The 27,116-nt window shown below is 39.7% G+C and overlaps 1 protein-coding gene across 1 annotated transcript in view; it reads right to left on the bottom strand.

The window, feature by feature from the left end:
- Positions 1 to 1,359: 1,359 nt before the first annotated feature.
- The window catches only part of Cdkl5 (cyclin dependent kinase like 5), a 205,643-nt gene continuing 179,886 nt past the window's right edge, over positions 1,360 to 27,116 (bottom strand). Inside the window, exons 13-19 of the mRNA XM_023719583.1 lie at positions 24,794 to 25,760; positions 21,392 to 21,493; positions 21,024 to 21,129; positions 17,356 to 17,479; positions 9,210 to 9,309; positions 4,061 to 4,180; positions 1,360 to 1,751 (exon numbers count right to left, since the gene is read on the bottom strand). Of these exons, the coding sequence (XP_023575351.1) occupies positions 1,365 to 1,751; positions 4,061 to 4,180; positions 9,210 to 9,309; positions 17,356 to 17,479; positions 21,024 to 21,129; positions 21,392 to 21,493; positions 24,794 to 25,760 (1,906 nt within the window). The 3' untranslated portion in view covers positions 1,360 to 1,364. The remainder of the gene's footprint in view (positions 1,752 to 4,060; positions 4,181 to 9,209; positions 9,310 to 17,355; positions 17,480 to 21,023; positions 21,130 to 21,391; positions 21,494 to 24,793; positions 25,761 to 27,116) is intronic.

Below are 27,116 nucleotides of genomic sequence, written 5' to 3'. Positions count from 1 at the left end.
CATTCTCTATATCTGGAATTGCTTCAGGAGCCTTTTAAGTATATTAGAAAGAGCAGTAACAGAAAAAGCATTTAGAACTAGAAATGTCACACACATCTATCTCACACCCCACCTGGAGCCAAGAGCCTCCATGAGGGTGGACAGGATTCAGGAGCATAGAGCTGGTTTGCAAGATCTGCAGACAGGTGCCTCTTACACCCTCACAACAAGGAATGTTCGCAGGCAAATCTTTGGTCTACACTCTACACTAATGCTAAGTGAAAGAGCACACACTCTCTAAAAGACTCATGAGAGCAATGCCTCCAGCTCCCTTCACATGCGAGTGACGGCCCTGGACACAAGCAGGAACCTGTGCAAGGATGGAAACAAGGCTTGCCGGGATCCTCAATGTTCTAGCCAAGCTTCTTCCCTTGTGGGTCTGGAAAGAGATGCTGCATTTTGTCTGCTACTAAGGATCACATCTAGAGGCTACTGCTGGGGCTGAAAAGTTGAGCAGGGTTCATCCTGTTACAGTCACATGTAGCCACAATTCAACTCCCTTTATTAGAAGTATAATACTCACTTCATATCACAAATGTATAAAAATATGGCAGATAGTGTCATAACGATACTTTCTTTAAATGAATATATTTATAAAACAGACAGATATTTACTATATATATTTATATATATATAGAATAAAATACTCCTGATGCAATATATAAATGTTACTGTTTAGTTTTTATAGAAACTACTGTAGCTGTCTCACTGCTTCACAATGTTCCAAACAGCTTAAAATAACTTTACATTATAACATAAAAGGTGTGATTATAACAGTACAATATTAATTATAAATAAATGTTACAAATCCTATCAAATATGGAACCTTAGAAAACAATTTAAGACATACAGTTCATCTGCTAACCCTTCAAAGGGATACTCTTGGATTACAATAAACCCCACATTTAGTCTAGGCAGAAAAAAATATGTGGTAAGGGCATCGGTCAACATGAATTTTTCTATCCCTTGCAGTGCTAGGACATGTTCCTAGCACTTAGGCTTTCCCAAGTTCAACAGAGATTGCACTAAAGCTGGAATGTAAGGGGGGAAACTGACAAAATTTCTTCTTCCTCAATGGCACACTCTACCCATTCTCACACAAGACCTGTGGGGAGTGGTGATCCCTAAGGAACTCCCTTGGCTCTAAGATCCCTGACTAGCATTTGTGGCTGTGAGGAGCCAGATGGCCCCACACATACAATATTGCACACACCTTCATAAAGCTGAGAATACTGGCTTACCACCCAGGCCCAGCCCACTCCCCAACCCAGCCCTACCCTACCCTCCCAACTGCCTTGTCCCCCTTCCCCCCACCCCAGCCTGAATTACAAGGCTGTCTCTTTTAAATCATTCAGATTTGGCATTCGTGAGCGATTTGTTCTGTTATAAGGGTGCCCATTTGGCCCACTCTTGACACCCAGCTGTTCAGAGTAGGAAGGGCCCTCTGTGGCACTTCTGGTCACAGAGGACACGTGCCAACCAGGATCCATCTGACCTGGCAGCTGGAGGGCTGGCCTGCCCTTTGGTGTGGGCTCCTGCCGGATGTTGCTGCTCCCACCAGCGGCTTGGCTTAGGGGGTGAATCCGAATTTCTGCGAAGGAATTTTTGGTTGGTTGAGCTGTTAAGGGCTGGAAACGGGGATCTGAGGGAGCTGGGTGATTTGAGGCTGAAGAGAGATGTAACAGCTTACGCAGTGATTTTAATGGCTGGCTCTGAAAGAAAGGATGAGAATGCATGTATGATTTAATCTAGCGCAAACCAGGGAGCCAATGGAACTCAGAAGGGAGGTGACCAGCTAAGGCCAGGGAAGGCAAACATGTGATTACAGAGGCTAGTCTAAGTCTAGCTGCTCTCTGGCTTTCTTCAGACAAGAATGCAGTTGCTTTTCTTTCAGATGAAGCCCCAGAAATCTACAGAAGACAACTAGAACTCAAAGACCCAGGCCTTTTCCATCTGGCTACATGCTATCTTTACCATGACGTATTCATGCTTCAGCCACAGGAAGAAGGAATAAAAAAGGGATATGCCTCTCCTTTCTGAAAAGATTTCCCCAAAGGTCCATACACGTAATACTTCCACTTAGACCTCAACAAGCAGAATTTAGGCACACAAGCATATCTAGGAGCAAGAGAAACTGGGAAAATATGTTTCAGTTTGGTAACAATACACTGAGCTAAAAATCATATATCCATTTTTGTTTTTCCCTCCCAATCTCTTTTTTCCCTTGATAATACAAAATCTCAGTGTTCCCTGCTGTAGTTTTACTTTAAAAATTGGGGGGAGGCAGTGAGATAGCTCAGCGGACTAAGTGCCTTCTTAGGCAAGTGTAGGGACAGGGGTTTGATCCCTGACATCACATGCCCTGCCAGTCCAGCCCCCGGGCACACTGAGCCAGCCACCGAGACCTGGCATGGTGGCACATGCCTATAATCCCAGCACTGGGGAGGCTGAAAACAGGAGGATCATTATGAGTCCGAGCTGCATAGTGAGACCCTGTACCAAATATATACATACATACATACATACATACATACATACATACATACATTTGGGGACAGGTAAGGTTTGAGCATCAAAAATACAAAGCACAGAGTGTCAGTACCCTACATGGCTCTCAATAGCCTTGTCTGTCTGCAGTACAGCTGCTGCTGGCCAAAGTCCAACAAGTTGCTACACTGTGAAGGAAGACTCATGTCAAGGCAGAATCAGTTGGAGATGCAAAGTTACTTGAAAAGAACTTCCAGGAAAAAGAAATGGTTTTTCCAAGGATTCTAAAGCCCCACATTCTTTTATTTACTGATTTTTAAAAACGTGTCAGAACATATTAGGTTCTCACTCAGAGTCTCGGCTCCTTAGTTTGAATATATATCTGATAAACTTACATAACTGGTTCTCTATGTCTGCTCATGCCCAAGCCTACATTTTCTAGAAGTAGAAAACATCTGTGGTTAGGAAGAGAGAATGGCAGTTTAGGGAGTTCTGGTCCACAGTTCTAAGTTAACACCTTATAGTTAAAAAGAGTAAATAAAAACTGTATCAACCAGACCTCTTCCTTCCAAATCACAGAGACCTATGACATAATTAAAGGAAATACAGTAGATTATATGACTATGTTCATTAGAAGATACTGAACAGATATACTGAAATATTTCCAATCAAAATAGTTGTTTTAAGGACATAAATCTGAATTAATTGAAACCTTTCCTAATTTACTTTGTTTATTCCCCCATTACAGCAGCTACATATTAGCTACACAACACTAATAGGTAGTTTCTAATGCAACTATTTGTTTTCTATCAAAAATAGTGCAAACATGTACAAATTACTAAATAAATAAAAAAGTAGATTTTAGAAGTATAAATATTCTTTTTTTTAAAAATTTTATTTATTTATGTGTGTGTGTGTGTGTGTGTGTGTGTGGCCAGCTCAGCCCACCAGGGGGCGGGCTGGCTGGCATGTGGTGCTGGGGGATTGAATCGTGGTCCCTGTGCTTTGCTAAACTTGTTCTGAGTAGGTGCTTTAGACCACTGAGCCATCTCACCAGCCCCTAAATATTCTTTCAAGAAGGTTTATTATACTTATCTTTGAAGGCCCAATTCATGTTATCACCACCGTTAAGGAAACCTTAATCTTATCATCTCTGCTCATCATCCCCAATGTTTTATGACATACCTCACTTCATACCAAGATCTTATGAAGATCACTATGGATATCCTTTCTCTCTTGGGCTGTAGAATATTGGCTGCAGAAAACTATGTCTTCTTCTTTCTGCTAACCACCTGCACCCTCTCCAGCTAGATGGAGACTTCTGAAGGGCTTGCTTTTTCCCCACTGGGACATGAGTCAGTAAAACAACATTCATCCTGACTCCCAAGATGCACCTGGCTATTAATGAGAGTCTATTTGGGGGAGACTCTCATCTTTGCTGTAACATCCAGAGGCTAAGTGTTTTTTCCACTGCTCACCCCCACCCCTGGAACCACCAACGAGTCAGTCTAGGGGTGGTGTGGCCTCCACTCACTTGGGTCTGTAGATCTGATAGTTTCTCAGGGCGCCACTCCTTTGGTCTGCTGCTCGTAGTGCTAGCAGAATGAAGGGCTTTCTGTAATGTCAAAAGATCTGGACCTTCAGAATTGGGTACCTAGAGCAAAAGATAGAAAAGGAATTAATACGCATACCAATAAAACTAATGAAGATATACAACCATACCCAAGAGGAGAACCAAATCAAAGTGAAAATCAAAGCAAACTAAAAAAAAAAAGACCCAATAAAGAAACCCAAATTCTCCCAATGTTCATAATGCAAGTGATGCTAGTTAAATTCTGCTGCCCTCTTAATAATTTTCCCTGTATTAGGAAAAATTGGCAGATGTCATGCAGCATTATTAAAACTTCAAACCTTAAAGCATTCCCATGCTGTTAGTTTCAGTTGCTGTAAGAGAGAGCAGTTAAATTGGGCTGTACCAGGAATTACTGTCGTATCCTCATTCCATATTGCAGTTAGGTTATGAACCAGTTCAATAAAACAAAAAACTTTTCCTGCTGGGAAAATAATCCAAACACCGTATTTGGTGGTGTTAAAGAAGACTAGTAGGCTTTTAAGGATAGCAAAGTGGGAAAGTATGGTTTGAATCATATTCCCAAACCATTGCCCAGCCAAACTGGGTATAGCATTGTACACTACGTAAATGATGGAAATTTGTGCCACAAATTCCAAGTGAATGCAATTGGTCCATTCACCAAATCTGGTGAATAAAGGAGAGTTATGACAAATGCCAAGCAAAAGCCATGGCTGTAAACTAAGGGGCCAGCAAAAGCTAGAGCAGGCGAGGAAAGAGCAAGTTACCAACTAGTAGAAGCTGTTTTTTTCATGGAGCCTGTAGCTCACTTAATTTGGTCAATTCAAACTTGGTTTCACAGAAACAAGCCGCAAACGAAATGTTAACAAACTTCATGAGCCAAACGCAAAGACATTTTCAACTGTAAATGTTAATCGAACCCTTCACAGAAAATAAGGGATTTTATGAATGCTGTCTGCTAATAATTGGCTAATCATATAACCCAAACTAGCCTTTCACTAGTTTGTTTATTTAGCAGACTTTATGCCTCAGTGTCCTTAATCGATTCAGAAAGGCAAAGAATTTATGTCTCAGTAAATTTATGGAACTGGCTCAGGTACTTAACTAGCATAAAGAGAATATGACCCCATGAAAATAAAACATGCTGTTGTCATCAGTAAAACAAGTTTACTGGAGCAGTTTTCAGGGCTACCATACATAAAAATGGGTACCATGGGTGGAGTGACTACAGGAAGCTTTTTCAAAGAAGAACTATGCTTTAAATGATTCTTTGAATTAAAAAGAGGAAAGAGGGATTTCTTGATGCTTGGATTCTCCCCGTTGGTGGAATCTGTCTGCAATATAAGATACAAATAAACTATTTGCCAAAAAAGGTGCTTTTACTGAAACTACTAGCTCTTGGCAGCCCTCAAATTGTTAAATATTAATAGTCACTAAAAGAATCTCTGTGCTGCATACATCTAGAGAGGTTCTGTGTCATTTCTCACCTGGAAATGAAGATGTCAATAAGGTAAGTTCAAGATAAGCAAAAATTTCTTCTAAGCATATAGTATATAGTCATGGTCAATGCCTGCTGTAGTAGGAATGCCTGGATACCTACAGACATCCATTTATATCAAGCTTTTAAAACGTTTAAGAATTTATTATCAGAAATGATTCTTATAAAAGAATTATGAATTCACTTTGTTTATTCCCCCATTACAGCAGCTAAATATTAGCTACACAAGACTAATAGATAGTTTCTAATGCAACTGTTTGTTTTCTATCAAAAATGATAGAAATATGAACTCCTGATAAAACTCAGTCTTTCCCTAATTGTTAGAAGAGGACTTCAGCAACTAAAAAATCTACCACGTAGATTGCCTGTTAGAAAAATAAGGACACCACAAATCTTTTTGAACATGGCCAACTGTTCAGCCAGAAAACATCACTTTGGAAAGACCTTCCATGTTGTGGGACACTAATGTTGAGTAAGAAACCTTGTCCTACAATGTTAGAAACATTTACTCCATGGAAAATATCTGGCACAAATTCAGAATACTGGCTTTCAAGTGAAGAAACATAAAGTTCCATCTTTAAAATTGAAGCATCTTGCAAGTCGAGATACTAAGCAGGATACAATTACCAAGTTGGCAAATTCACCATATGCTCTGAGGGCTTATGTAACTATCTGGATAGGAAACTGAAGCCAGATTTCCCAAGGCAGACTCCAGATTTACTTGAATCAAATAAAGCAGGCACCTTTACAATACGGAATCTGTTTTCTGGTTGCTTTTCCCCGTTTAGATATCTCAATTGTCAAAGCACTAGAATGGAGATAAAGGTATTTAAACCTTCTTTCACACGTTAACAAAAACATTCCCGTTAAATATTTCCTGATTTTTCTGGTCTACTGATGGAGCAGAGTTAAACTGGCCTTGCTAAAGAGGCCAGAAGAGAGCTCCCAGAGACCTCTGAAGAGATGGCTTGGCAAGGACTGCACCTGAGCCTGGGATCCAACAGAGCCCAGCTTTATCCTCCCATTTGACTGTGACTTTAGACACATCACAACCTGCCTGGGCTCATTTCCTGTACTAGAAAAATAAAGGTGTTCAACTAGATTTAGGACCCACTTCAACTTTAAAATGTCATACTTCTCTATGTGCACTGGGTATCAGATTTTCATTTCCTTAGATTTTATGTGAAAGCTAGCATGTCTTACTTTCAGAGAATGATTTAGAGTCCTTTCGCTGAATTCTAGAAACTAAAAACAAATTAACTATACTTGATGCTGATTCAAAAAAGGTGGAATTGACCCAATGCCAGACTTAAGAGCTTGAGATCTCACAGACTATACAGTGCTCTTTGGAAATCTGATTCTATATTTTAAAACTCTTAAAACTTTCTTTCTTCTTTTAATTAAATCATGCAGAGGTATAAAATACTTTGGTTTGGAAGGCTTACAGCATTATGGGCTGTCGAAAGACATTTTGCAGTTACTTTAAATATCTAATAAAAATAAATGGAGAGGATGTTAGAGAATAGTAATTTCCCTATTTATCCCAACCTATACCATTTAAATATAAAAAATGTGAACTAAATCGTAAACAAAAATGTCAATCTACACACACACACACACACACACACACACACACACACACTCTCAAGCCAAGTGACAGGGGCTGAGGCAGACAGACATTATAAAATACGTCCAACTTGATCCCTATTATTTATTTTTAACACTTCATCATTGCGTAATATCCACAGATCTCTGATTAAAAAAAAAAACACCTTGAAATATAAGTAACGGTGGTAAAGAAGAGGTAGCCAACGTTTAATGTTTACAATAGATAGGCATGTTCTATAGACAGTAATAAAAGGATTTTTAAAAGCACTTTAAATACTTTAAGCATTCCAGTTTTAGTAATCATGTAGTAACATTTTACTGAATGGCATTTTAATTTGGCATTCCAATTAAATTAGCTTTAGTTAGAGATATAGGTAAATCCCTCTAATGCACATTTCAATAATTATGCAACCACTAAAATGAAGATAATAAAATCTGTATAGCCATACATGTATATGTACGTACTTACTTATATATGTACATACATACCTTAGATACGTATATATAAATTATATGTATAATACAGATGAATATACTGTTAAAAGCCAGAATATAAAATTTTGTTAGAATGATCACTATTCTCTAAAACAAATTTCAAATGTGTGCATACACCCACTCATCTTTATTCCACAAACATATACATTAGCTAAAGAGCTAGGGGGAAATACATCCAAACCCTAATACCTGACTTATGAACATCTGAGCTGCAAACACTCACACGTATACTAAGTAAGACTCACTTTGCTAGTTTACAAATGAATCTGGCTTATGAACAATTCTCCCAGAATGGAACTCCTTCTTAAGTTGGGGACTTAGTATACCAGTTGTGGGAGGGTGATAGGAGTAAAAGCAATCTTTTTGTTTTCCATGACTTTTTTGGTAATGAAGTCATATTCACTGTATGATGAAATACACACACTTACCAGGCAAGTAAATAAAAGGGTCTAGAAAGGTAATATAGAAAAATCTTTGTTAATATTTCTAGAACATCTTTGAGACAAAAATCCTTGCTTGGGGTTATATACTTTGCTTCAATCACTTATCTCATCTTTACTTACTGTGGAGTCATAATCCTATAATTTTCATAATAGAAAGGACCTCAGAAACACTAGTCTAATCCATTCATTTTACAGATGAAATCAGTGAAGTCTCTCTATACAGGGCACTTTCTTTTTCAAATAAATGAGAGTATAGCATGTATACAGTAAAATTAGAAACAAAACCATTTAGAACAACTAACTCGACCTCATCTAGTCTTGAAGGTGTCATGAAGCAAAGGGGGAAACAGGTGTCACTTGGGCAAGGAAGTGAGGATCCTGCAGGCCTAGCTCTGTTTTCTTGCATGGCTAGCCAGCAGGATCTTTGCCTGGATGGGTCAGTGAAGTGAGGCGCTCAGTCCCGTGCAGGCAGCCCTTTGTTTAGGCCAAAGGCTCCCCAGAGCCTAGGTACACTCTATCTGACAGCACAGTCTCAGGAGAAGCATGCTTTCCTACTGAAACAAGCCCTGGAATGTCATGTTATCTTCTCTCTGTGACTTTATGGCCCAGAAATGTACCTGTCAACCTGGACAGCCTACAATCAGTCAGGGGAGGATAAGAAATGATGGTTATTTATGAATTTCAAGATTTAAATATAAACCAAAACCATTTCCTAAGTTTTCACATATCTTTATGCCCCTAGGGAGAAACAAATCCTGCATCTTCACAGTTTTTATAGGAATATAAATCCACTTGGATAAGAAATTTATTGAGAGAGGCTTAGTGTTCTCTCTCATCCAAATTAAATTTCTACTCCTGGAGATTCTGCTGAATCTAGAAAGCTCTGTGAGAGGAAAGTTGTACAGAATTTCCGAAAGAGACATCTACAGTGTATGCATTCAAGTCTCAATAAGAAATTAACTTTGATTGCCACATACAGAGTATAAAGTAACCACAGAACAAAGCAGAAACCTATGCTGTTATATACGGAAATTGGCTATCTACTTACTGTTTGAGATTTCTTCTTTTTCTTTTTCATTGACCTGAAAAAACCTTGTTTCTCCTTTTCCTTGAGTTGATCAGAATGACTAATATTTTCAGGACTTTTCCTAAAGGAGAAGACATTTTTATCATATTGATCTTTCAATCATTCTCTTACCATTGTGTAACAAATATAATGAAGACTGAAAATGCATGACATCATGTTCACATAGCCAGGAAGAACTGACCACTTAGGAAAAGGTCCTCTCAAAAAGCAAGGCAGGAACTGAATAAAATCAAACATGGTTAATGGTTACCCTTTGGCACAGACTCACTCAGGCTAGCAATTTGAGCACTATTACAAATGGTCTGTAACTATGCTGCAGGACCATTTTCATGTTGCTGAAAGCTTCAGAATTAGAGATTTTGAAAAGTTTAAGGCTTAAATTTAAAAGGCCTTTTCTGTAATCCTCCAAGGTAAAGGGCAGGGACATTATTAATGTCGTCATTTTTCTATTTATCTTTTTAAAAACAGCTCAACAAGCTTATTAGTAGTACCTTGCCAAGATACTGAACATAAAAATCAATGTTATTACAGAATCATTATAAATAGATAAAAATTGCCCAAACCTGGATAATTCCTATTAAAATGAAATAAAAATAATTAAGAAAAATCAGACAGGATGAATGCTTTAAAACAAAGTATATACAAAGAAAAAACCCTTCCAACTGAAAATACTGACATTAAGCTTAATACCTCAGGTACCACTAGGTATTTTATAAAAGTAGAAGGTAGCAAAAGACAGCAAACATCTTTGCTTTAACAAATATGCCAGGCTGAGGATATAGCTCAGTGGCACAGTACCTGCCTAACAAGTGCTAAGCCCCTTGAGTTCAATTCCCAGCACCACACACAAAGAAATCTATATTGTGAAAGAGGACCTATACTCTTAAGCAACAACAAAAAAGCCTCAGTGATGTTATTCTTGAAACTTTCCCATTCCATGGACTCTAAATTTCAATAACTATATGACGGTGGAAAGCCATTTACTCAAATAACTGTATCTCTTCTATAACCAATTCCATAAAATCGAGTGGTAGAGTCATTAAAAGTGACAGAGTTAAAGTGATGGTTTTAGAATACCTAACGATGAAGCAATTAGGACATCCAAGAAAACATGAGCAAACTGCATTTTGTCTTTATTTAAAGATGAAAAACATGTAAAAAAAACAATTACAGATCTGTGTGACACACAACTCCATGAAGCTATTAAAAATCACATCTTTAAAGAATTTTCACTAGGGCCTGGAGATGTGGTTCAGTGGTAGAGCTCTTGCCTTACATGCATAAGGCCCTGGGTTCAATCTCTGGCACTACTCCCTCACCAAAAAATTCACTAATAGAAAGGAATATTTCAACTATAGTATTAAGTAAACCCATAACTTTCTACATAGAATAAGCCCCACTATATGCAACAAGGGGTATGTATATATACATGCATTTTTTAAAGGCAGAAAGAAATTTAAAAGTTTTAATAAGTAATGGTAGTGGTATAGCCTTAGCTACTCAAAAGACCAAGGCAAGAGGATTGCTTTAGTTCATGAGTTTGGGACCAGCCAGGGAAAAATAATGAGACCTTGTCCCAGAAACAAAACAAAACAAAATACAACAGAACAACAAAATCTTAATAGCTATTAGCTTAAAGAATTAATGATACACATTAATTTTTAATCTTCAATGGCAAATTTGTACTACAAATATAGTAACAAAGAGGTTTTACAAGCTATAGAAAATTAATTTAAAAACCAAGGACTGAAGATCAAAGACAGTAAGGGCAAGGGGGTTGCGGAGTAGAAAGCATGATTGAATATACGATGAGCAATTCTTCTTAACTATTTAGCCTAAAACTTGATGGGAAAGTCAGGGAAATGAAAACCTGTAGTGTGGGCCCAAAAGTTCTGGAAACTCATTAGGATCTGCAATTTTAAATGTCACTGAGGGAATTCTAAGTTCTGAAAGAAAAGTTTAGTAGTTTAACAAGCCAGAACATAATAGGTATTAGAATTTAGAATGATAGACTTACAACTTTGAAAGCTAGAAAACTTCAGACTCAATGGAATGGGTGAGAACAGGTGGTACAAAGTTAAAGATTCTTCAGATGCAGTGTTGTACAGTTCTCCTGAATGCAGTGCTGGAGGGGGACTGGCGTGATTGTAAGAATGGTACTATTGGCAGGAGAGGAAAGGAAGGCCTGGGAACCAGCACTAGGAGGAAACAAATACTTGTCTGGGAAGAGGAGAGTCTGTACAGGATAAAACGGAGAATAAGATGAAAAAGTGAGAGCTTAAAGAAGGGAAGGGTAATTAGAGAGGAAGACAAATGGGCAAAACAGCCCAAAGTTTAAAGTTTGGTGTTATAGAGTTGGGTCCGCAAAACAAAAGGAAGATGGATCAAAGACCCTCAGCTCCATTTCCTCAGAGTCCCTGGAAAAACTACAGTCCAGGTGGGGCAGGTGGAATGGTGAGGGAAACATTTTCAAACTGACACTGAGCAGGTGGTGGGGCTCAGATCTGGGTGGAGAATGATGCCAGGGGCCAGAAGAAAAAGGAAATAAATTACCCTTGAACTAGATGAAAGCTGGGAGTGAAGCCTAAGAATATCTGCATCACCACAGACAGAATGAACTTGGAGAGGAGAAAAGGAGAGGGGGAGAGGATTAAAAAAAAACCAAACAAAACAGGAAAAAGCTACACAAAAACACTGAAAGAATTAACAAGAGAAACCGGAGGAAGAAAAGCCTTAGAGACACCAAGAGAGCTAGAGGGATGAAGAGCAGCTGCCAGAACACAGGCTTTTGTAAGGGAACAAAGGAGGAGCCTTGCCCATAGCCAAGTGGCACAGGGCCAGTGGAGCAAGAGTGTGGACTGTCATTTCCTGGCTCTGTGCATAATGGTCCCTGCACTTCCACCAGGCAAAATCTGCAGCTCTGTGCTAAGCGCAGCAAAGGGGAACAGTGTGGAAGGAAAAGCAGGGGCTCACATATATCTCAGGGATGGAAGCCTTGCAAGGGACCATTCATCCAGTCACCTGGTGCATTACCTAGGGCCACACCTCTGACCAGAACTGTGATGGAGTGGGGGGTGCCGGTGGAGAGGACAAAGGGTAACCAGACACCTTCCTGTATAGCACAGTCATGTGATTCTAATGCCATCTAACACAACAGTTGGCTCCTTTAAGCAGTCACAGGAAAAAGAATGCCAAAGACTCAAGGAAGGAACACGCAAACCAACTTCAATTAAGTCAATCAGCATTTACTGAGTATTTTATACATGCTTGCTCCTGTGTCACGTGTTAAGAGATAACATACAGACAAATCAAAGAAGGAGCTTTACCTCTCTTGAGCTGCTCCCAGACTCACGGAGTGGGTGCAGGGAAAGGGAGGATGCCAGGCAGCAGGGCCAGCCTTGCTGGCCTTGGTATGCCCCAACTAGGAGCATCAGGAAGGTGAGTGTAAGAGGTGAGGCAGCCTTCCCTGCTCCTCTCTTCCCCTAACAGTGCGACTAGGCGGCCAGCATGTGTGAGAAGAGAAAGTCAGTGAATGATTCCACAGAAGCAATTCTGTGAGACAGGGTGGCAAGATATCGTGGGTATGATATGGTCATAATTTTACAAGAAGAAAGACACTTGGATTATTTAAATGAGCTACAGCAGTTCTTAAGTAATGGCATTTCAAGTTAACTTAGTTTACCATTTATGTGTCAAGTTTTAACTCAGTTTTGAGGGCTGTCATTCTAAACATGTTTATACACTGTTTTTTTCAATATTTTATTGATAAACAGCAATGAGACAGTTTCAAATCAAATCGGAAGTACAGTTTCACCAAATAACACACTGCATACATTCTTCTTAGTGGTTAATTGCTGTACAAGATGCGGACTTGAGATCCTATTTACAAACACCATTAGAACAAATCACTATTCATTAAGAGAATGCAACTATATATCTATCCTAACCACTTTGAATACACAGATACAAAATGGACATTCATCGGTATACCCCATTTTTTCTAAGTTCCGTTATTGAATATTATAGGTGTGTAAACTCAGCAAAATATTCTAAAAGTATACATTGTTTTTTAAGCAAAATAAATATCATTTGTTTTATAAACATACTCTAAATGGTTATCTGCGATGTGCATGATTTTCCCACTGGGGGCTTGAGAAAAGGCAAAAACAGCTGCTTTTCTCCACAGCTAGTGCTCATGACCCTGCAGACCTCAGCACCAACTGATAGAGCCAGGCATGAAAGAAGAATAAACAGGCTCTCAGTGAGGATGGAGGTGTCATCCTACTGGTAAAGATGATGAATCTGGGTACATTAACTCCATTTGTCTTCTGAGATATTCTGACTTATCTCCCAGTTCTTAAAGTGGGTATGAGATACTGGTAACTGAGATGGCCAGCATGATAATTCTGGGTATTGTACTACCATATCTATCGAGTGATTTTTCTTTTCTTTTTTTTCAAGAATATATCACTTGCTTATTTTTTATTTTTTTTTCATAGTTTTATTGAGAGACAAATAGCAATGAGACAGTTTCAAATCAAACTGGTATGAGAGTTTAAATAATTAACACACTGCATATCCTCTTCCTAGTGGTTATTTGCTGTGCAAGATGCGGACATGATATCCTATTTACAAACACTATTGCAACAAATCCTTCTATTCATCAAGAGAATGGAACTATATATCTATCCTAACCATTTTGAATACACAGATACAAAATGGACGTTCATCTGTATCCCTTTTTTGTTTAGTTATGTCATTTGAATATTATAGGTGTGTTAACTCAGCAAAATATTCTAAAAGAGTCCAATAGTCCATAATAGTATTGGGTCTTCCTCTTGACTGGCAGTGTCAGAAATTGTTGACCTGAGTCCCCTACAGCTCAACATAACACCATGGCTTTACCTCTTATACTTCGTTTGTATACTTTTCTGCTGGATGGTTAAGACCAACATAAAGCAAGACATATGCAACAAGAGTTGTAGCTTTTGGATCTGATAATTAGAGAAAAAAGAGGGCCGCAAGGAAAGCCAACATTTTGGCCATAACTTTCCAATGTCAATTAAGACTCAGGACATATGAGAACTTGTACTATAATGTCATGTAACTCAGTAGTGTCCCAAATTTTCTGATCAAGGAGATTATGGGGCCAAAGAGGAAAGTGATCGATGATGTAGAGTGTGCCTAAGGAGAGTCACATGGAGAGAAAACATTCTCTCAGGCTTTCACAGAGAGCACATTGACCAAGCAATGGCTGTGACTCATCCACATGGCTGACACTGACAAAGGTTCTACAATCTGAGGTACAGGATCTCAGGAAAAATGCTGAGGGAATCCAATGATTTTTCTATTGCAAGAAATGTGTATTTGTACACTGTTAATATGTAATGTGACTATATGACATATTAACATATGTATACTGTCAATATATAATAAATATACACTGTACAAATATACTCTTCCCTAAATAAATTTAATGTACTATTACAGAGATATAGACTGTTCTTAGGTTGTATGATAATTTAGGACTAATGTAAAGACTGGTGTTTTTGTAAGCTGTCAAATGTGTGTATCTTAAATATAAGGAATATGGTGAGTCAAACTGAGATCTTGTTTAAGATTGATGTTCCAGTACCTGAACATTGTTGAAAGCTAGAGTTAGAAGTGATGCATTGAGGAGATGCATCATGACAGCATCAGGAGGGTGGGGGAGCAAAAGAAGAGAGCCAGTTCACCCCTTGCTTGCATTCTGGATCTGTCTCAGGCCTTACAACAGCATTATCAACCCAAGGATGACACAGTCAAGACTCTGAAGTTCAGCATCCCAATCATCTCTCTGATTCTCTTTAAAAGAACTGATTTCAAGTTTCTACAAATATCCATGTCTGAAGTTCTACTCAAACAGATTATCAAAAAGACGAGAACAGGGAAGTAGGTCTATTGCCCAGTGATAATATAGTGTGTAGTAGGTGAGGCTCTGGATGCAATTCCCAGCACCAAACAAAAGAAACCCTTAAATAAAGACAAGAAATACAATTACAGTACTGCCTATCCCACCTTTAGATTTAATTTTGACCTGACCTAATTTTCATAGGACTGAGGTAATCTGTAAGTGATGCTCTTTTAAATCATCACCACTTAATTATGAAATAACCAAGAGAAAATCAATTCCTTCTGTACTTCTAAAGCAGATCCCTTTACATAATAGAAAAAAAAAACAGCCACAAGGAGGAAGAAACCACAAGTTTACCAGCAAGTTAGGTAAAAGGGAAATACCTACAAGTCATAGTGACATTGAAGATAACAACTACAGCCACTCACATCAATAAGCCCTCACACTGTCCCAGTTGCCTTATGTATTATCTCATTTAATTATTACATAAACCTGGTGAGGGATGTGCTATGTTTTTTCCCCAGTACTAGCAATCAATACCTGTGAATGCTGAACATGTACTCTTCTACTAAGCTACATCCATGGCTCTGAAACATTGAGGAAAATGAAGGACAAATAAAGTCATATAGCTAGAGGTAAGTCATCATCAATCCTGATATCCTATTTTGAATCCAAACTCTTCATCACTAATGTTCAGAATCTTATTTTATAAATAAGATAGGAATATGAAGTATGCTTATATAGAAAAAGGGTATTTACAGTTTTCAAAAAATCTATGCATTTAGATTTTGAGACAGGGTCTCACTATATAGTTTAAGCTGGCCTTATGTAGCCCAGGATGGCCTCAGACTTACAGTGATCCTCTTGCTTTAGCCTCCCAAGTGCTGGGATTATAGAAGTGTGCCACCATGCCTGCCCCATTTTTTAAAAAAAATAATTAAATGGCTGATCAGATAGCTCAGTGGACTAAAGTGCCTGCTTAGGCAGAGCACAGAGGCCTGGGTTAGATCCCTGTCATGCCTTGCTGGCCCTGCCTGTGGGGTGCACTGAGAGGACAATTGAGACTGGGTATGGTGGCATGTGCCTGTAATCCCAGTGCTTGGGAGGCTGAAAACAGAAAAATCACTATAAATCCAACCTACATAGTGTAGACCTTATAAGACACTGTACTAAATACATAAAAAAAGAGTAATTAAAGCTGGGTATGATGGTACACATCTGTAATCTCAGCGCTCATGAGGTTGAGGCAGGAGGATTGCAAGTTCAAGGCCAGCGTGGGTGACTCAATGAGAACCTATCTCAAAATAAAAAAGCTGGGAATATGGTTCAGTGGTAGTGTACCTCGGTGTTTGATCTCTAGTAACATAATAATAATAAAAACCTTGATATAGTCCTAACAGTAGGGCCCAAAATGTGAAGACACCTACTGTTAGAAGTACTGACACAAACCCTCCAGGCTACATCGAGCAATAAACAGCAGAGATGGAATCTTTGTCTGATGGTCCCCATTTCATTCTCTTGGTGGAGAAGTTAGTAAGGTTCTATGAAGTACATGTAATCAATCACCCCTCATATCTAGAATCTGGGCAGTCTGTCTGAGAAGCTAAGAATAAAAAGTCTACATTATTACTGTTTTTTTTTTTAAAGTCCTTACTCCTCAGATCAATTTGCTAATGGAAATTAATATATGTTGTAATTCTTTCACTGAATGTGTATTATACATGACACATAAAGGTAAAAGAATAAGGAAACTTACTATGCCATTTAAACCTCTATTATTTTGCTTTTATGGTAGCATGAATGGCTGTTTTCTTCTTTCTGTCTTTCTCCATGAATGAAAAGCCAAGCAGCACCGACATAAACCCTACAAGTTTGGAGTAAGGACCCACTGAGGTCTGAATCCTGGTTCTCTCCTTCGTGTGAGTGGATGTCCAATGGCAGGCAAGTTTCTTTACTTCCAAGATTCAGTTTCTATACAACAGGAGTAACCCCTACCTTAAAGAGTGAGTCTGAGAAGTGACTCAGCAAAGTGTGGGGTTCAATGTCAATAAACACAGACTGAAGATACCATCATTCCTGTCATGAAAAATTCAACAGAAGACTCACCAGGTATCTATTAATCCAGGAAAGTCCTTTTCCAAGATATTTATTATAACTTGAATCTGAACTCATGAAATCTCCAATTAGAAAAAATGGTACAAATATAACACTCACCATGGATCAAATGCTGGCTGTCTCTTTGAATGATTGGTTCCAGAACTGCTCTCAGATGGTAGGGAAGAAACTCTAGTTGATACATTATTTTCATGAAAAGAATTGTCTGGTCTTGGAGATGGCACTGAATGAAAAAAAAGTAAGTTACTGAACTAATGTTTCTCTTTTGGTCAAATCAGTTATTCTATTGTCTTTTCTTTCTTTTTCTTTTTGTGGTGCTAGAGATTGATTCCAAAACACTACCACGGAGCTACATTTTTTTTCCACTGAGAAAGACCTCACTAAGTTGCCCAGCATGGCCTCAAACTTTCGATCCTTCTGCTTTAGTCTCCTGAGTTGCTAGGATTATAAGTATGCATCACTCTGCCTGGCTACACTGCATTTTCTTGGACACAGATAAAAAAACAGGTAAGTGCAAATCCTTATCTATTTCTCACATAACTTCTGTGTTTTCTGAGGGTGGTGGCATTCTAGGGAACATTTTCTTTCCCTGTGCTTACGACATTAACCTGCAAGGGTCAGTTAATGACCCTCCATCTGTTAGCTGATGAACTAGATGGTGTAAAGTATTTTAAATTATGAGAGCCCTCCTCCTGCTGGTTTGACATTCTTTGAAGTTAAAGCGTTCTTATCACAGACCTAGCTATGCAAAATTTACTTAGTCTGAAGCAATTCTTAACAATATGCATGCGGAACACATTAACTACACTTTAAACCAACTACCATTTAAACCTTGGAAGGAAATGTCCCTCGTGCATTTTAAAGTAAATTACAAAGAAATTCAGTAATTCACAAAAAAATTAGTTTTCTTTACATTATCATTTCAAGAATGAACACAAAAATAAACTATAATGTAGGAGAATAAAATGCTTTTCTGCTTGGGGGACAGAGTGGTGACTAAATATTTCCATTAATTTCAAAGCTTGTTTACAAATTAAAATACACTGTAAATTTTATTGCAAAGGTAGTATCAAGCCAGGCATGGTGGTGCATGCCTGTAATCCGAACACTCTGGGAGGCTGAGGAAGAAGGATCACAGGTTTGTGTCTAACATGGGCAATTTAAGAGACTAATCAAGACCCTGTCTCAAATTAAAAAGCTGGGGAATGTAACTCAGTGTGAAGACCGTGGTACTGAGGGAAAGTAAGTGATATACAGGCTGCATATCAAGATAAATGACTCCATTTAAGTTGACTCTTGATAACAAAAATGAAAGCTGGAAGTATTCTGAAAACAGCTGTCATTTCTATGACACTACTCTCATCTTCCTCTAGGACTCAGTGGTATCACTGAAATGATAGATGTCTCCAGGTGTTTCATTTAGCTGAAGCTTTCTTTCTATTGCTGAATATTTTAAAATTAAAACGTTGTATTTGCCAAACCATAGATTATGAGGTAGATAAATGAAGTATTTCTGTTATTAACAGATTTGCAACCAAAATAAAATGGTGTTTCCAGAAATCAAAAACTAACCCATTAATTTAAAACTTCATCAACATTTTATATTAAAAGTATTTTCTCTAGACAACTACAGCAAAACAGTGCATGATACATTTTGGAAGTGAAACTTTCATTGATAGAAGAAAGTGTTTTCCCCATCTACACTATAACACTTCGTTTTAATTAGCTTTAGTTTGAATTAAAAGCTTAATCTTATAAGATTCTACAGTCATCATAGCATTAGGGGGCTATTAAAAGGTGTATTTAGTGCCTATCAATTTTTCCAAAGGTGGGACTGAGAACAGAGAAGCCCCATCATTCAATACACATTTACTTCTACATTACACTTGTATGCATTTGTTTAGCCCAGATCCTTAATTAAAATAACAAAAATAGTTCTGCATGCCCTCCCCAACCCCACAATTCCTGCTTCTCTCCAACTGAAACAGAAATAAATGTCAGGCAATGGCTGTGGTGACTGTTGAAGGCTTCGCAAGGCTGAGCCTCTTGCCGTGCAAGCTTTCTGTCTTCTTCTCCACTGAGAACTGACAGGTCCCTGAATTTTACAACCTATGATTCCATAGTTACTACCTAGACCAGGTCATCTTGTCAATATGGCTGAACTAAAAGACTCCTGAACATGTGATTGCTCAAGGAGGAAGCCCTATCCTCAGCAGAGGATGAACCCCTGATGGCAGAGGTCGATGTGCTATTGAGAATGGGGCCCAGTGGGAAGAGGTGGGTGAGCAGGGCACGCCTTTGGAGGGCATTCCTTCCTCTCCCTGGCACTCTTCTCTTGTGTTGTGCCTGCTGGTCACCATGAAGTGAGCAGCTCTTCTCACTATGCCTTTCCACCCTGATCTTCCTGACACGGAGCAGCTGACCATGGGCTTTGGAACCTCTGAAACCAGGAGCCAAAAATAAACCTCGCCTTTAATTTGCAGGTGTTGAGTATTTTTTCGAGGGGGGGCGCATCAGGAAGGAGACCAATACACCACCCAAAGAAATTACCTTTCTCTATCAATGTCTCCTACTTTTATATTGTCCCCAAAGCATTTTTTAGTCACCTGTTAAATATCAAAATACATAAGGCTGTGTAAACGCACTTTAATTTTCTGTATTCAGCCAATCAATATTTAGGAACCTACACCAGGCAGTGTGCTAGTCAAAAGAAAAAAGACAAAGCAAACTCAGAATCCAGAATCACTTTTCTTTTTCTGTGCTAAGGATTGAACCCATGCCCTAATGCATGGTAGGCAGGTTCTCTACTACTGAGGGACACAGCCCAAACCTAAAAACTCAGAGTCTTTGAAGGAATCAGAACCTTGTGAGAGAAACAGAGAACCAGTGAGATGTGGCCCACATTGTATCAGTGGCATATGCAAGGTATACAAGTGGAAGAGAGAAGGAAATACTCTTGAGTGGGCAGGGAAAATGTCACACTGGAGAGGACTATGAAGAAAAGGACAGAAAAAGCTGTGCCAACCAGGAAGAGGAATATATTTAAGACCAAAAGAGGACATGGTCTGTATAAGTCCTATTTGGGCACCAGAGAGACTTGGAAGGGAAGTGAGGGGCAGGGGTTTCCAGAGAAAATGACAAGGGTCAAACCATGGACAGTCTGAAATTCTATCTTAGAGAATTCTGATGTCTGATGCCCACAGGAAGCTGCCAAAGGTCTCTCCAGAGGTAAGAGCAGCTAGGGTCCTGGGAAGGGCAGCAGAGAGCAATGGGTGGCACTTTGTGAGCTGCATTTTCCACTCTGTAGCACTATTACCTTTGACTGCTGTATAAAAGAATACACCATTGACTGGCAATCTTTTCTTCTGAGAATGTGAGCTTTAAATGTTTAGCTGCCTTTTCCACTGACATGTTCTAACTAGATCAGTCTGGGCACACAGGTGACTTTGGTAACTATTTTTTGACTCAACTAAATGAATGAGTAGTATGGTCAGAAGGCAACTTTAGAAGGGACACTGTGGAGACTGCTCTGATGGGTACCTTGGAGACAAGGAGGCCAGTTACAAGGCTACTCAAGGAAGCCAAGAGGACCTGAAGGAAGATGATAGAACAAGGGGCACAGAGCACTGTTGGAGGGTACAGTGCAAGCAAAAACCTTGTGGGTCTGAAGTCATTCTAGTTGGTGAAAATGTAGTAGAGGGTACAGTCTGGAGATGTCCAAGGCAGAAAGGAGAGAAAGACGCTGGTCAATGCTGATGATGGCTTACCTCTGTAAAAGCTGCCAACTCTCCTTGGAACAGGGTCATTGTATAGGTGTCTGTTTTCTTTGGGTCCGGTGCCATCATCAGAGTGTGGGTCATGATATACTCCACCCTGAGGGAGGAAACAAGTTTATAGGAGTTATACCATGTCACTGTTGTCACAACAGTGTCTCCTACAAAGCCAGACCAGTGCATAGTCATTTATAATTATCTCACTGGACTTCTTTTCCACAAGGGAAACTACTTCAACCAGTTTAACTTATCTGTGGGAAATTGGGTACGAATAACGTTTAAAAGGAAAGCTTTAAATGTTGAAAGAACAATACTCATAGACCATTTTAGACTAAGATGTAAGGACTCTGAAGTATTCAGACCTCAGACTTCTGACGGGTATGGAATGAAGAGCTGCCTTCTCTGGAGGACTCTTTAACAGAAGGTCTTGCCACAGTCATCTCTGGAGGGAGCTGTTCTCCAGGCTGGAAGTCAAGTTGAAAAGCATTTATAAGAGCATCCTGTTCTTGGGGATGAACATCATCATGGTCTTTATTTAGTATAACTAGTACCTTAACCAGCTAAAATGAAAAACATTAGTTGGCTGAAACATAAATTGCCCCATAAAGGAGTGAATCATCTGATGAATGTAAAATTTATTAAGCAAATTTCAGCAAATGGAAAAAAACCCTGTCATTAAAGACAAGAACAAGTTACTGTGAAAATAGTTCAATTACTGAAAACAAAATTATTTTTCTAGTATAGTCATAGTTCTGAGCAACACTCTTTAGAAATTCTATTAGTCAATTCCAAATACCTCTAGAAGATTTTAGACTGAATTTTTCAAAAAGAAGCGAGCAGAACCATGACTGTCTTTCAGGAAGGGCTTTTGTGGCAGATTCAGATGAAAATCAATGTTCTCTGACTGCATCAAGGAATATAGTAAGTCCTCTTGATAATTCTTGTCTTAAAATTCCCTAGCTCCTATCATCTATGTGTTTATAATTTTTTGTTTCCAGAATAGCAACATCTCTTAGCCAGAGACACCAAAGTGCTCATCCCTGGAGATGCTGCCACTACCTAGCTCTCTCAGGAAACTAGGTTACAACCTCAGCACCGTGCTAGGTCCACAACAGTCCAAGAGGGCAAAAATGTAGCATTTTCTACCCTAGGGGAAAAAAAGATCAAGGAACACAATGACCAAGTCATCAGGAGTAATTAGTGCATTGTGTATCTGTACATTACACAAAGATTATTATCTCCATTTTATTTGAGATGATTCTTTTTCCTCCCTCAATCTCCAGTATATTTGGAGACTTCCAGGCAGGGATTCACCCAATGAAGCCTTTCCTTCTACTTTGTGACTCAAAGGTATCACTTGACTTCTGCCACCTGTACTGGCTGACAAGCGCCTCTAGAAACTTATTTTAGAAAACTATTTTTGCTTAACCTAAACTCAGAGTCCCTGTTCTTTTGAAGGTGGCCACAATACTTTGCATGAGTGTCATTCTTGTGATTCACTTCCAGCTTTTGTTACTTTTCAAGCTTTCTGCCATCTTTGTGCACTTGTGTACTTGCTTGCAGCTTGACACTACACTTTTTCCACTGGACTTCAGGAACACTTGGATCCGTGCTTAGCCCACAGTTAGTGCTTATAATTAATTAGCTTATGACCACCATGCTCACAAAAATCTCTTTTCTGAATTCTCAGAGGGCCAGTCATTTGTCTTTTTGAAAAGTGAAACCACATTTTGTTTTTCTTCTCTGACACTAAGCTTAGTATCAGCACTTTACTGGTTTTGACCTCCACACCCTGTTTATGAACAGCTGTGAAGTCCTAGAGATCTCTCTAGGCTCTTGAGGTTCTCTTCACTGTGTATTGACACCTCAAGGACTCTTCTGACCATTCCCATGACTCCACTATGCACTCTGGGTACCTCTTGTCCTCCACTCACCTGGGCACTGGACACTTTTCCAGCTTCTTAGAGAGCATACCCAGGGACTTGGGGACTGCCTCAGTACGCTGGTACCACCTCGAACTAGTTGAGTAAACTTGGGCAATTCATCCACTGTCTCTGAGCCCCTGAGCGGTTATCAGTGAATAAAAGGGGTTCAGTTATGGGGTTTCAAAAATCCCCTCTTCCATGAAGAGGAGCTCCTAAAGCAACACTGAGGTCTTCCTTTCCCCTATATTCAACACTGCAATTTGCAAGTCCTACTATTGCTTTTCTGAGTAGTCTTTAAGATCTAGCCCATTTTCTTAGGGCACTCACTTAATCCTGAACCCTCTCTTCTCACCTCATGTGAGGATTGCTACAAAAGCCACTTTATTTTTTTGGTACTAGGGATCGAACTCAGGACCTTGTGCTTGCCAGGCAGGCACTTATGCCACTGAGCTGTCTCCCTGGCCCACAAAATCAACTTTAATTCTTACATTTTCCACTCCACCAACATGGAAGTAGTTACAATACCTGAACCACATCATGCTGTGTCATATCTCTGTACTCTCCTTCTCCTTGGGATGTTCTTCTCTTCCCTTTTTTCTAGTCTCTTTCCTGCTGCTGCTGCTTTCCTCTCCTCATGAAACCTTACACCTCCTGGAAGTCTCTGCCCAGAAGCCCCCTCCTCTGGGAACTGGCTACAGTGCCTAGCCTTGACTGCCACACTGCTCCCACTCCCTCTGGCACACATGCACACTCCTGACAAAGCAGCTGGAACGTGGTCTCATGGCATCAGAATGACCACTGCTGGCAAGTGTCCCCGGCCAGCCCAAGCCCAAGAGAACGGCGACCCTGCTGTTCTCATCTTTCATAGCACCTCACTCAGGACATACCAAATACATCTTCAATCCTCGGCTATGTAGGCCTGCCTCCACTTGCCACCCCCCTCAAGATCTTTGGCTGCCCCAAAGCCACTGCCAATGGCTGCTGCTCACAATCTTTTCCAGTTCGCCATTCCTATTTATAGTCAGTGCCATAGGAATGTAGGCCTTAGTTATTTCACTATCATCATGTATAATTTAAACTTCCCCAAGAGAAGCTAAGTTTCTCAAGGGCAAGAGCTCCATCTCAGGGCTTTCTGGAGTACCTGATAGCACTTATCAGAGGAAAAGTGTTCACTGTCTAAATCACAGCACTGAGCACCACCGGGGTAGATGCGATGACTACAGTTTGCTAGACACTTCCTTTGGGCCAAGCATTGGCTACTGTGCACTTTGGACAAGAAATCATGATGATATGACTTAAAATGTATTCTACAATAAGAATGTTACTTCTTTTAAGTATATTATTCCCAGTTCTAGAGCCAAACAATCAATAAGATAGAGAAGGCATTATGTGAAAACACTGCCTTAAGATTTAAAACACTGTGAAAAACAGAAAGTTAACATTTATCTTGGACTGAAGTTAAATTTATTTGTAGTTCTGGACATATTAAACACTTTTAAATTTAGTTGAGATACTGGGGAAAGTATTAGGAAAAAAAGCTTGATTTAAGCAAATGTGGTTTGGAGAGATTAGAGACAATACCCATGAATTTAACTGAATTTTGAAAAATCTATAACCCATGTAGATGATTAATTCTATAACAAATCAAAATATCCAGAAAGGAACATGTAAGAAACAGACTACAAAAAACAAACTCTAGAGTTGTTCTGAGTACTCAATAATTGATTGAAAGTGTGGCCTTTTGTAGTTGGGAAAATTGCAGACTGAACATACAAATGCACCCCATGCACTACCTTCCCACGAGGAGCCACCAGATAGGGTCAGGGTGCTAAGCTGTACCTGGGGTGACAGGAGCTGCAAGCTGTTGGCTCTGGCCGCCATCCCTTGTCCTATACTCAGGCTTCCGTCCAAGCCTTTGGCTCGCACTTTGTCCCGGGTCACATACATGGAATGCCTGTGAGGACGCTGCTGAGAGGAGAAGGGGCTGGTGTAGCCCAGCCCATAGGAGAAAGATTCGTGGGGTGCAGATAGTGAGTGGGAATGGCTATTGTCCATGTGTTCAGGCAGCTTCAACTCCTCCATGGTTTTTGAATGCCTGGTTATAGTTCGGCGTGAGTCCAATGTGCCCTCATTTCGGTTATTTCTCCCTGAAGGGCTAAGTAAAGTTCTTGAGTCACTGTGCCTGGTGGGTGTTGGGCTAGTGGGAGAATTCAAGTCCAAACAGCTGGATGGAAAATACCTACTAGTATTAGTCTCTGTAATTTGGGCCCTGGCTTCGGAAAGGTTGCTCACGGACTTGGAGTCACTCAATGCCCCGTGGCTTTTGGCCTTGGTCCGGTAGGAGGGACTCCTTGAGGACTGGGGAATGGTGTCAATATAGCTGTGCCGACTCTGCTTCTCACTGGGCTGCAGCGTCCCCGCTTTGCTCTGAGAGCTTTCCATGAATGAGTGCCGGTTCTGCTGAGATCGGGTGCTGGACTTCAGATACTTTGTGCCTGGGCCTTCTGAGGGTTTTGGGTCAATATTAAAGTCAAACTCTGTTTTGGATTTGGCTTCTTTTGGACTAAGAAGGTGTGGCATATTATTGTTGGTGAGATCTTTGCTGGCAGGGCCAGGCTGGGTGCTTGCTTGGTAGGTTTTGGTATGCATTGGACTAAGAGTAGCTCCAGCAAGGTTCCCATTCAAGAAGGTTTCGTTGGCAGGAAGGCCTTCTTCAGCCCGGGGCAGACCCACACTTAAGTTCTGAATGTCCTTGCTGTTAGATCGGTGGTGAGATTGTAAAGCAGCACCTTTGCTGGCTTGGTTTCTATGTTGAAAACAAAAGAAGCATATCAAATCCCCTCAGTAGCAGATATAAAGTATCATGTTAAACAAAAAAGGAAAGGAAAAAAGAACACATACTTAAATACCTCAATGACTAAAAACAATGAACTCTCTCAAACGTAGGCCAACCAGTACAAGTAACCTATCAATAAGAAGTAAGTTCATCAGACTAAGTCACTCCACCAGAAAGCACTAGTCCTAGTGAAATTATTTTGACATCCTCCCATGCTCAGCTAATGTGTTGTCAATAGTTTGTAACTGATAACCTGGTAAAACATGCTTTTGCTATGTTAGTACCTCTATGAGTATTTGTTACAGAATAACTGCCAAGAAGAGAGTTGAGGTACAGTCTCTTTAGAAAACAACTATTTTATGTGCTTGAATATCAGAAGACAACACTTAGACTTGCAGGTTATTGTGTTTTCCTTGAACTTTCCTTTTGTTTGTAAAACTCCTCACCTGCCTCAGAGATAACGGACTCACAGTACATATATACAGACACCAATCAATGCCTCTTTTTTCTAGCATGTATAGAGACTGAGAATTCTAGCAATGTACTCATTAAAAGGAAATGACACTCTAAAAAGGAATATAAACTGCCCAGTGAGGCTCCCTGGAAACCATGATGATTAATGTTCATGTTTTGGAGAAGTGGCAATTAAATGGGGGCTCTTCAGACATCTCTGTGTGCACTAAACAGGAATCCTATACTGGATCACAGGGATCTGAAAGTGTTAACTGCTTGCCAAAACACAATTTAGTCTCTTCTTCATTTCACACTTCATTATTCTGAACTGACTGAGCCCCTCTTTTAGGTCTCAAAGCTCCATTTTCTGCTTGGTTTAAAATGCAAACTATCAATCCAGAAGAAAATCTTGTCCTTTATCTGAAAGCTGAACCTGACTATGAAGCCAGGAGACATGGGAATCCAGGCAGATAGGGCACAGGCCCTAAAGAGTTAACTTAAAGTAAACTAAAAGTCAGGGCTTAAATAAATTAGCATACCAAAAAAGACTCACAGGGCCCAATAAAATCTAAGAGTCAGAAGAACAGGTCCTTAACTAAATGGGAGACCTTGGAGGAACTAAAATACAAATGAAACAGCTTGCTTTTCAGACCTCCTACAACCAGGAACTCGCTGCTTTCTGTCCTGTACAGGGGTCCCCAAAACCATATAAAAACCTAAACGTCTACACTGTCTGCCTCATGGGACAGTCCTCTCTGACTAGCGGGTAAACACATTTGACCACTTTCCACTGCTTGCTGTTGGCCAAATCTATCCTGCCCCTAAACAAGAACCTGAGATTTGGTTACAACACCACCGCAAAATCAGTTTGTT

Source organism: Octodon degus, unplaced genomic scaffold (assembly GCF_000260255.1).
Source record: "Octodon degus isolate 3935 unplaced genomic scaffold, OctDeg1.0 scaffold00069, whole genome shotgun sequence".
Classification (NCBI taxonomy): Eukaryota; Metazoa; Chordata; class Mammalia; order Rodentia; family Octodontidae; genus Octodon; species Octodon degus.
Note: the sequence above shows the minus strand (reverse complement) of the source record. Positions and strands in the feature narration are given on the sequence as shown.